Source organism: Panulirus ornatus, chromosome 65 (genome assembly GCF_036320965.1).
Source record: "Panulirus ornatus isolate Po-2019 chromosome 65, ASM3632096v1, whole genome shotgun sequence".
Taxonomy (NCBI): Eukaryota; Metazoa; Arthropoda; class Malacostraca; order Decapoda; family Palinuridae; genus Panulirus; species Panulirus ornatus.
This window is the reverse complement of record NC_092288.1, coordinates 321,507-333,628: the sequence shown is the minus strand read 5'-3', so window position 1 is coordinate 333,628 and position 12,122 is coordinate 321,507. Positions and strand designations below refer to the sequence as shown.

The following is a 12,122-nucleotide window of genomic DNA, read 5'->3' as shown; positions in this document are numbered from 1 at the left end:
GTGTACGAGTAAGAAGAGAGGAAAGTGATTGGTTCCCAGTGAATGTCGATGTGTGGCAGGGGTGAGTGATGTCTCCATGGTTGTATAATTTGTTTATGGATAGGGTGGTTAGGGAGGTGAATGTAAGAGTTTTGGAGAGAGGGGCAAGTATGCAGTCTGTTGTGGATGAGAGGGCTTGGGAAGTGAGTCAGTTGCTGTTTGGTGATGATGAAGCACTGGTGGCTGATTCGGGTGAGAAACTGAAGTTGGTGACTGAATTTGGTAAAGTGTGTGAAAGAAGAAAGCTGAGAGTAAATGTGAATAAGAGCAAGGTTATTAAGTTCGGTAGGGTTGAGGGACTAGCTAATTGGGAGGTTAAGTTTGAATGGAGAAAAACCAGAGGAAGTGAAGTGTTTTAGATATTTGGGAACGGATTTAGCAGCAGATAGAACCATGGAAGCGGAAGAGAGTCACAAGGTGGGGGAGGGGGCAAAGGTTCTGAGAGTGTTGAAGAATGTGTGGAAGGTGAGAACCTTATCTTGGAGAGTAAAAATGGGTATGTTTGAGGGAATAGCGGTTCCAACAATGTTATATGGTTGTGAGGCATGGGCTATAGATAGGGCTGTGCAGAGGAGGGTGGATGTGTTAGAAATGAGGTGGTTTGATCGAGTAAGTAATGAAAAGGTAAGAGAGATGTTTTTTTTTTTTTTTTTTTTTATACATTTGTCGCTGTTTGCGTTTGGAGGTGCTGACTAAGGAGGTGAAAGGCGAAAGAAATGGCGAACCCCCCCCCATACAGGATCAATTACATTCAGGATCCAACCAGGCATATAACATACTACAACCATAGTTTATGGTTGCCCAGATTCAAAGGCCTTGATTTCTATCACTGACAGCTAGAATGTAACAATGCCTCCATTCCTCTTTCCTTACCTACCTTGGCACCTCGAGGGTGGCCCATTCACAATTTTTTCACTGCACTGTTGCACTCCAATTGGTCTCATTGTACGTTCTCACCATGATGTATATCCTTTTATGTGTCAATATTTCCTCAACTCATTTCTCATGTCCAATCCATTTCAAAACACTCTTCTGCTCTCTAACACGCTCTTTTTATGTTGCCACTTCTCTTACCTTCCTTAGCTCTACTCATCGAAAACCACACAAATGTACTCTAAAAATATAATTTCCAGACATTGTGTCACTGCGCACAACTCTATCCATAGTCCGCCTGCAAAACCATAGAACATTGTGGAACACTATTCCTTCAAACCTTACATTTTGCATTCGAGATATGCATTCGACTTTCAACATGTTTAAGGCTCCAAAATTTTCGCCCCCCCACCTTGTATCATTCGCTTTCCATGGTTCATACTAGACAGATCAACACCAAGATATCTAAAAATAGTATTTCTTTCAGATACAGTTCAAACTCAACCTTGCAACCCTTACTAACGTATGTAACATAATACCTTGCTATATTTATTTACTTAGATGTTTCACACACTGTTACCAAACTCAGTCACAGCTTCTGATTTTAGTCATGAATAGCACCAGCGGGCTGTATATCGGAAAACAAGTCACTTCCCAACTCTCTCATCCAAATAACTTCAAAGTTGCTCATTTACAGGACCTAGGCATTTACCTCCCTAACAACCCCATCCATAAACAAATTAAACAACCATGGAGACATCACACACCCCTGCCGCAAACCTACATTCACTGAGAACCAATCACTTTCCTCTCTTCCTACACGTACACATGCCTTACATCCTCGATAAAAACTTTTCACTGCTTCTAACAACTTGCCTCCCACACCATATATTCTTAATACCTTCCACAGAGCATCTCTATCAACTCTATCATATGCCTTCTCCAGATCCATAAATGCTACATACAAATCCATTTGCTTTTCTAAGTATTTCTCACATACATTCTTCAAAGCAAACACCTGATCCACACATCCTCTACCACTTCTGAAACCGCACTGCTCTTCCCCAATCTGATGCTCTGTACATGCCTTCACCCTCTCAATCAATACCCTCCCATATAATTTACCAGGAATACTCAACAAACTTATACCTCTGTAATTTGAGCACTCACTCTTATCCCCTTTGCCTTTGTACAATGGCACTATGCACGCATTCCGCCAATCCTCAGGCACCTCACCATGAGTCATACATACATTAAATAACCTCACCAACCAGTCAACAATACAGTCACCCCCTTTTTTAATAAATTCCACTGCAATACCATCCAAACCTGCTGCCTTGCCGGCTTTCAAGAGAGATGTGAGGTAATAAAAAAAAAGTGTGGGTGAGAAAGCAGAAGAGGGTGTATTGAAATGGTTTGGTAACATGGAGAGAAGGAGTGAGGAAAGATTGACAGAGGATATATGTGTCAGATGTGAAGGGAACGAGGAGAAGTGGGAGACCAAATTGGAGGTGGAAAGATGGAAAGAAAAAGATTTTGAGTGATTGGGGCCTGAACATACAGGAGGGTGAAAGGCGTGAAAGGAATAGAGTGAATTGGAACGATGTGGTATACTAGGATCAATGTGCTGTCAGTGGATTGTACCAGGGCATGTGAAGCATTTGGGGTAAACCATGGAAAGTTTTGTGGGGCCTGGATGTGGAAAGGGAACTGTGGTTTTGGTGTATTACACATGACAGCTAGAGAGTAAATGTGAACGAATGTGGCCTTTGCTGTCTTTTCCTAACGCTACCTTGAGCGCACACGAGGGGAGGGGGTGCCATTTCATGTGTGGCGGGGTGGCGACGGGAATGGATGAAGGCAGCAAGTATGAATATGTACATGTATATACATGTATATATGTATATGCCTGTGTATGTATATGCATGTATATGTTGAACTGTATAGGTATGTATATGTTCATGAAGGGGCATTTATGTATATACATGTGTATGTAGGTGGGTTGGGCCATTCTTTCATCTGCTTCCTTGCTCTACCTCACTAATGCGGGAGACAGCGACAAAGTATAATAAATAAATAAATATGTGCGTGTACGTATGTGTGTACACAAGTGGATGGTTCTCATATCTATTTCCTTGCACTAACTATAGTTCATTAGAGATACTGTGGCTATTAACAAGCCTCTTTATGGATGACAAATGTGTTGTTGGATGACAATGTGTTGTTTATCAACAGTGAAGAGGAGATGTAAAAGGTTGTAAGTGTGTTTTATGATGTGTATAAGCATAGGCAAACTAAGGTAAATGTAAGTAAAAGTAGGGTAATTGTTTTTAAAAGAAACAAGGTAAAATTATAAATTTTGCGAACCCTATAGAGTGGAGAGAAGAAAATATACAAAACTGTTTTAGGTTAGGTATGAGGGTAGAGAGTGTGGAAGAGGTGAGAGAATTCAAGTATTTAGGAGTCATCTTGGGCGAGTCTGGTGATGTGGTAGAACTAAGGGTCCCTTAATGGAATAATAAAAGGTATGTGTAAGTATGAAAATGAAAGAAGGAAGGAAAGAAGGAGCATAGTCCAAAACATGGACACAGAATGAGTCATAGAGGTCCAGAATCCAGGTTGTGGAAATGAGTTATCTGAAAGGAGGGAGTGAGGGAGCATCTGGTATGACTAAATGGAAAGAAAAAAAAATGAGGGGGTGTACGTGATTTGATGTGGCTGGGTAGGCAAAGAGAATTCAGGTGTGGAAGAGCAGGGGATACATAACACTTTGAGGTAGTTTGGGCATGTACAAAAAATGCAAGACAAGGGTGTTAACAAGGAGAGTGCATTAAAGTACAATTAAAGGGGTGGTGTGAGAGGAAGACAACTGATGACATGGAGAAAGAGTCGAAGAGTACTGGAGAGACAGAAATGGTGGAAAAAAATATGAAAAGGTGTATGTGAGGGAAGCATGCAAGGAGAGGGATAAGTGGAGACTTTTGCTTTGACCACCCACTTGATGGGAGTTGCTGAGGGAACAGGTGTCAGAAATATAGATAGATCCACAAATAATTGAAATGTTAACAATGTGACAGAGGAAAGCATAAAGTGAAAAGTTATGAGCAAATAAGACTGCACTGGAAAAAGGTGAAAAATGAAAGAGGTGGATGTAGGAGTAGAAATGCAATGTTAGCAGTATCCAGAGAAAGGTAAGAAGCTGTATGCAGCCGTTATGGATATGCAGAAAGCCTATGATGAGTCAAGTGGACAGCTTCATGGGATATGTTAAGGATATATAGGGTAAGGGGACAAATGTAGGATGGTGTAAAAGCCTTCTGTAAAATATTATATGCATGTGTAAGAGTGGGTGGAGAGTTGAGTGCAAGTTTCAATATGCATGTGGGTCTCAGGCAGGGCTGTGTTGTCACTGAGGCTTTTAACACATACAAGAAGTGATATGAGAGATGAAAGCAAAACTAGGGAAAGGAAGTGCACAGAAGGAATGATGATGATGAGGTATGGCAGCTAGTGACAAACCTGTTTGCATATGATAACATGTTTAATGAGAGAGGAGCTGCATAGGGTTGTATGTGTGTTTTATGATGTTAATGTAAGCATATGAAGGTAAATGCAGAAATGAAATTAAAAAAAATAATGGTTTGATAGGAAAAAGAGTGAAAGTATACATTTTGCAAAGCCCTACAGAATTTGAGAAGAAAATGTACTAGACTGAATTATAAAAATGGGGGTTGACATTAGAAGATAACAAAATTTAGATATTTGGGAGCTATCTTGAGTAAGTTTGGTGATATGGTAGGGTTTATAAGAGAGCAATATAGGGTAGAGCCATTGGGTCCCTTAACAGAAAAATGATAAGTAAAGATGTAAATATGGAAGTAGAGAAAGGATCAAGGGAGAGCATAGTCCTCCCAACCTTACATATGCAGCTAAAACACAGACATAGAATGAATCACAGAAGTAAAGGATCCAGGCTGTGGAATGAGATATTTGGGAGGAACATGTGATAATCTAAAGGAAGTGAAATGAAGAAAGAAAAAGGGGGGAGTATGAGAGATTTGGTATTACAGGGAATGCAAAGGGAGTGAATTGTGGTGTGGTAGAGTTGGTGAAACTTTAAGGTGGTTTGGGCATGTAGAAAGAATGCAAGACTAGGAGTTTACAAGGAGAGTGGATGATGAAAAAATCAAAGGGGTTGGTGTTATAGGAGGACCTTCTATGACATGGGAAAATAGGATGGACATGTAGTGGAGGGATGGAAAATGAAGGAAAAGTGTATGGAATGGTGTATGCAAAACAGGCATGTAAGGACTGAAATACATGAAGACTCTTTTGTCATAGCTACCCCCTTTGATGGGAATTCCCAAAGGGAATGGGCATCAGAGTTATAGACAGATATATAGAATTATATCATTCCCTCTTGATGATTTATATCTTACTTGCTTTATTTTGAATGACTCACATAGTTCCTAATCATTAAGAACATTAGGTAGAAGCCTCTGCAAACACTGCACTAGACTTGCCCTCTGCCAGGGGCCTGTTAAGGGCGAGGCACAAAAGGCGAAGAAGCGGCAAGGAGTTCTTTAGTTATGGAGACTGTTGCCATGGCCATCCCTTTGAGGAGCTACAATTGGAACAGGCATCCAAGATACTGATAAAGATAGACAGACTCATACAGTTTAAGTGCTCTATTAAGCTGTTCTCTTCATTTACTGGCCCATCATTTATCAATTAATATCTAACATTACATTTGTAACCAGCACCCTCTTCTTTCCATTCCATGAAATGATAGTGAAGTCCCAACATCATATGATAACTGGATGTGGTTTCAACTATCTTTTTCAGTATCTATTCTATTTTTTTTTGTTTTTTTTTTGTTTTGTCGCTGTCTCCCGCGTTTGCGAGGTAGCGCAAGGAAACAGACGAAAGAAATGGCCCAACCCACCCCCATACACATGTATATACATACGTCCACACACGCAAATATACATACCTACACAGCTTTCCATGGTTTACCCCAGACGCTTCACATGCCTTGATTCAATCCACTGACAGCACGTCAACCCCGGTATACCACATTGCTCCAATTCACTCTATTCCTTGCCCTCCTTTCACCCTCCTGCATGTTCAGGCCCCGATCACACAAAATCTTTTTCACTCCATCTTTCCACCTCCAATTTGGTCTCCCTCTTCTCCTCGTTCCCTCCACCTCCGACACATATATCCTCTTGGTCAATCTTTCCTCACTCATTCTCTCAATGTGCCCAAACCATTTCAAAACACCCTCTTCTGCTCTCTCAACCACGCTCTTTTTATTTCCACACATCTCCCTTACCCTTACATTACTTACTCCATCAAACCACCTCACACCACACATTGTCCTCAAACATCTCATTTCCAGCACATCCATCCTCCTGCGCACAACTCTATCCATAGCCCACGCCTCGCACCCATACAACATTGTTGGAACCACTATTCCTTCAAACATACCCATTTTTGCTTTCCGAGATAATGTTCTCGACTTCCACACATTCTTCAAGGTTCCCAGAATTTTCGCCCCCTCTCCCACCCTATGATCCACTTCCGCTTCCATGGTTCCATCCGCTGCCAGATCCACTCCCAGATATCTAAAACACTTCACTTCCTCCAGTTTTTCTCCATTCAAACTCACCTCCCAATTGACTTGACCCTCAACCCTACTGTACCTAATAACCTTGCTCTTATTCACATTTACTCTTAACTTTCTTCTTTCACACACTTTACCAAACTCAGTCACCAGCTTCTGCAGTTTCTCACATGAATCAGCCACCAGCGCTGTATCATCAGCGAACAACAACTGACTCACTTCCCAAGCTCTCTCATCCCCAACAGACTTCATACTTGCCCCTCTTTCCAAAACTCTTGCATTCACCTCCCTAACAACCCCATCCATAAACAAATTAAACAACCATGGAGACATCACACACCCCTGCCGCAAACCTACATTCACTGAGAACCAATCACTTTCCTCTCTTCCTACACGTACACATGCCTTACATCCTCGATAAAAACTTTTCACTGCTTCTAACAACTTGCCTCCCACACCATATATTCTTAATACCTTCCACAGAGCATCTCTATCAACTCTATCATATGCCTTCTCCAGATCCATAAATGCTACATACAAATCCATTTGCTTTTCTAAGTATTTCTCACATACATTCTTCAAAGCAAACACCTGATCCACACATCCTCTACCACTTCTGAAACCACACTGCTCTTCCCCAATCTGATGCTCTGTACATGCCTTCACCCTCTCAATCAATACCCTCCCATATAATTTACCAGGAATACTCAACAAACTTATACCTCTGTAATTTGAGCACTCACTCTTATCCCCTTTGCCTTTGTACAATGGCACTATGCACGCATTCCGCCAATCCTCAGGCACCTCACCATGAGTCATACATACATTAAATAACCTTACCAACCAGTCAACAATACAGTCAACCCCCTTTTTAATAAATTCCACTGCAATACCATCCAAACCTGCTGCCTTGCCGGCTTTCATCTTCCGCAAAGCTTTTACTACCTCTTCTCTGTTTACCAAATCATTTTCCCTAACCCTCTCACTTTGCACACCACCTCGACCAAAACACCCTATATCTGCCACTCTATCATCAAACACATTCAACAAACCTTCAAAATACTCACTCCATCTCCTTCTCACATCACCACTACTTGTTATCACCTCCCCATTTGCGCCCTTCACTGAAGTTCCCATTTGCTCCCTTGTCTTACGCACTTTATTTACCTCCTTCCAGACAGCTTTGTCTTTGGTGGATTGTATTTCATTATGTTTATTGTAAGTCTGGCTGGAATATTCTGCAAGTAGTTTGCAATCTTCATTATTTACCTTTATAATCTGATTGCCATCCAGTTTATCATATACACATATTACTGCTCCACCTTGTTTCATTTATGCTTCACCTGCATAAAAATTGCAAAGCCCTCCAGGTCTTTTTCATCTTTCTCTTTTTTAATGAACCATGTTTCTATCACATAACTTAATATCATGCTGTTATTCTATGCACACTCATTAAAGTATCTACTCTTAATCAGAATTTCTCAATTAATGGCAGGCTTCATACATTTCCATACAAGATCTTCCAAGGGATTTCTTTTATCACTTCCTTCATGTCTGACCTTTACTGATTTTGGTCTCTTTTTTCTACTTTTCACTTTATTACTAAAAAAGAGGGGCAGAAATAGGAAAGATGTGGTAGAGGCATAGGATGGGTTGACTGGAGAAGGTAAAGGACAATGACAGGTAAATAATTAACAAGAAATGTAGGAAAAAGCAATGGGGAAGAAATGGTGAAGGAATACAACTGAGTGATGAAGTTATCCAAACAAGTTGGTTGATCATTGCAGGAAAAAAATTGTGGAGTATCTTTCACAAGCATCTGAAGGCTAAAGTAAAGGCAGGGGTACAACAAATTTAAAGAGAAAAATTATGACTGAAAATGTAAATGAAATCATTTCAAAAAAGGACAAGGTGAAAGAAGATATACCAGGCATGGACATATAAGGCTATGTATGTGACTGGAAAGAGAAAAAATTAGATAAAAAGAGGGCTTCAATATCTATATGGACCATCACTAAACTACCTGATGATTAAACTAAATATATACTCACAAGAGCTTCTTCACCTTTGAGACGTGCTTCTTGCATGATGTGGGCATATGTTCGGGCATTCATGTCTGGTGTTTTCCCTCCTGCAACATACACACAGTGGCTCCATCAGCAATGCACTACCAAGGTCAAAATCATACTTGGCTTTCTAATTCTGATTACCTAAATGTTAATGTGTAGTGAACACTTTAATAAAAAAGGATTTACAAAAAAAATTTGTCTTAAGGAAAACTATTCTAAGCCTATGATATCAAGCTGAGGATTATGGGCTACTAGTATTCATCCAGGCTCTGGAATCACATTCAATGGGAACACATTGATATCAGTGCTAACTTATTCAATATCAATTATAACATCAACAGTGATAACACCATCCCTCTAACGAATGTTTCAGCTGCAGTTAACTTGTAACATATAAAGTAAAAATATAAGATGCTACCATTCCAGCCACCAAAATGAGGTCATCCAATGCTATAGCCTCCTATCACATTCTTGAATAATCAAAGCCAGTTCTGGAGAAGGTGGACAGTACAACATGCCATGCTTCAAAAACCTTTTATTCAGTGACTTTTTATTCAGTGCATCCAGCTAAAAATCATTGGATGATGTTAAAAGGGGTCAATCAGTATGGTGAAAGCAGTATGTATAACCACGACCCTGGTTACGACTCTTCAGCTACTGTGGAGATAAAACAACCAACTAATGCTATCACAAATAACAGAGAGGTATCTTATCTCCATTTTGTATTTCATAAACACTTCAGGAAACAAGCTTAAATTTGCAGCAAATCAAAAACTGCATTCTACAAACACCCAATTAGCAATTTGTTGTACTTTAAGTTGGCATTGCATGGCTTATCTATCAATAACCTTAAACGATAATGCAACTGCATACACTCACGATTCAAACACAATTCTCTAATCAAATACCCAAATAATCATTCTACCACTTCATAAAACCCTTCCCATGCATTGATGTCGATGAATCTATTAATCAAACCACTTTATATCATCAATTACATTTAGTTTTTTCAACTACTGTATAATGGAGATCTTAAAGCCATAACTCCTTAGCATTATCTAAATGCCTACACATATTTGAATATTCACTTTGTTTAAGGAATTTTTGGGCTTTTCTGAAAACATAAGCAGAGAAGAGGTATTCAAACCTGAGCTATCAAAATTCATAAACTTTTTAGTCACACTTTTATGGGAAAGTACTTTGAAATGTCCTACACTGGGTTTGGCATATCACGTACACATCATACTGTGACATTCTAGAAAATCCACACCTCTAATACTCACAAATATTTGATGAACAAAAGACAATCACCTATAATTTACCAATAAAAGGCATAAAATAAAGACAATGTTAATATAAACACCAAATGAAACAAAATCTAATCAACATTCATAAGCTTATAAGAGTTTGCAGTGTTGTATCAGTACACCTACACCTTCTTGGCCTGCTTTCCAACACCTCCAATCGCTTATTACTTGTGTGGGAAAAATTTGTTGCAACTTACGATGTGGTGGATTGGATGGTTCTTTCATCCTATCAGTTATCAGGTCCTGTTTCAATGGTAGAGAAAGCTGATACAAGAAAATGACCCACATGTGCCTGAAGCATGCCTACCTCAACCCTGCATATCACTTGCATCTTTGAGTCTATACTAAACACTTTTTGGGCACCTTTGATGATTTATCTATACTTTCACTTGCAGGCCTCTTTCCTGACATGATGCATTTAAATGGTTCACCAAATACCTAAAGGAAATCGCTAATAGCTAAACAGAATGCAGACGAGACTGAACTGTCACAAATTATGGCAGGTTGTAAGAAACTGGCTTAGAGAATGTAAAGAAAGATGGTGGAAAATATATTAATTGGTTCTTTTTCTTTCTTGTCTGATGGATTTTCCTCATCTTTGTTTTTAGTGACTATTATATATAATACATATATATTTTGCTTTGTCGTTGTCTCCCGCACCTGCGAGGTAGCGCAAGGAAACGGACGAAAGAAATGGCCCAACCCACCCCCACACACATGCACACACACACACGTCCACACACGCAAACATACACACCCACACATCCCAACGTACACACATATATACACACACAGACACACACATATACACACATGCACACAATTCACACAGTCTGCCCCTACTCACCCCTATCGCCACCCCGCCACTCACGGAAAAACATCCCCCACCCCCCTCATGTGCGCGAGGCAGCGCCAGGAAAAGACAACAAAGGCCACATTTGCTCACACTCAGTCTCCAGCTGTCATGCAATAATGCCCAAAACCACAGTTCCCTTTCCACATCCAGGCCCCACACAACTTTCCATGGTTTACCCCAGACGCTTCACATGCCCTGATTCAATCCACTGACAGCACGTCAACCCAGGTATACCACATCGATCCAATTCACTCTATTCCTTGCCCTCCTTTCACCTTCCTGCATGTTCAGGCCCCGATCACTCAAAATCTTTTTCACTCCATCTTTCCACCTCCAATTTGGTCTCCCACTTCTCCTCGTTCCCTCCACCTCCAACACATATACCCTCTTGGTCAATCTTTCCTCACTCATTCTCTCCATGTACCCAAACCATTTCAAAACACCCTCTTCTGCTCTCTCAACCACGCTCTTTTTATTTCCACACATCTCTCTTACCCTTACGTTACTTACTCCATCAAACCACCTCACACCACATATTGTCCTCAAACATTTCATTTCCAGAACATCCACCCTCCTGCGCACAACTCTATCCATAGCCCATGCCTCGCAACCATACAACATTGTTGGAACCACTATTCCTTCAAACATACCCATTCTTGCTTTCCGAGATAATGTTCTCGACGTCCACACATTCTTCAACGCTCCCAGGATTTTCGCCCCCTCCCCCACCCTATGATTTACTTCCGCTTCCATGGTTCCATCCGCTGCCAGATCCACTCCCACATATCTAAAACACTTCACTTCCTCCAGTTTTCTCCATTCAAACTTACCTCCCAATTGACTTGACCCTCAACCCTACTATACCTAATAACCTTGCTCTTATTCACATTTACTCTTAACTTTCTTCTTTCACACACTTTACCAAACTCAGTCACCAGCTTCTGCAGTTTCTCACATGAATCAGCCACCAGCGCTGTATCATCAGTGAACAACAACTGACTCACTTCCCAAGCTCTCTCATCCACAACAGACTGCATACTTGCCCCTCTTCCAAAACTCTTGCATTCACCTCCCTAACAACCCCATCCATAAACAAATTAAACAACCATGGAGACATCACACACCCCTGCTGCAAACCTACATTCGCTAAGAACCAATCACTTTCCTCTCTTCCTACACGTACACATGCCTTACATCCTCGATAAAAACTTTTCACTGCTTCTAACAACTTGCCTCACACACAATATATTCTTAATACCTTCCACAGAGCATCTCTATCAACTCTATCATATGCCTTCTCCAGATCCATAAATGCTACATACAAATCCATTTGTTTTTCTAAGTATTTCTCA

General features: G+C 40.5%; 1 protein-coding gene across 2 annotated transcripts in view; it reads right to left on the bottom strand.

The window, feature by feature from the left end:
* Sf3b1 (splicing factor 3b subunit 1) overlaps positions 1-12,122 on the bottom strand; it is an 87,533-nt gene that overhangs the window by 29,985 nt on the left and 45,426 nt on the right. For both annotated transcript variants that reach the window (XM_071657574.1, XM_071657575.1), the window contains one exon: positions 8,590-8,669. In XM_071657574.1, coding sequence (XP_071513675.1) covers positions 8,590-8,669 — 80 coding nt within the window. The remainder of the gene's footprint in view (positions 1-8,589; positions 8,670-12,122) is intronic.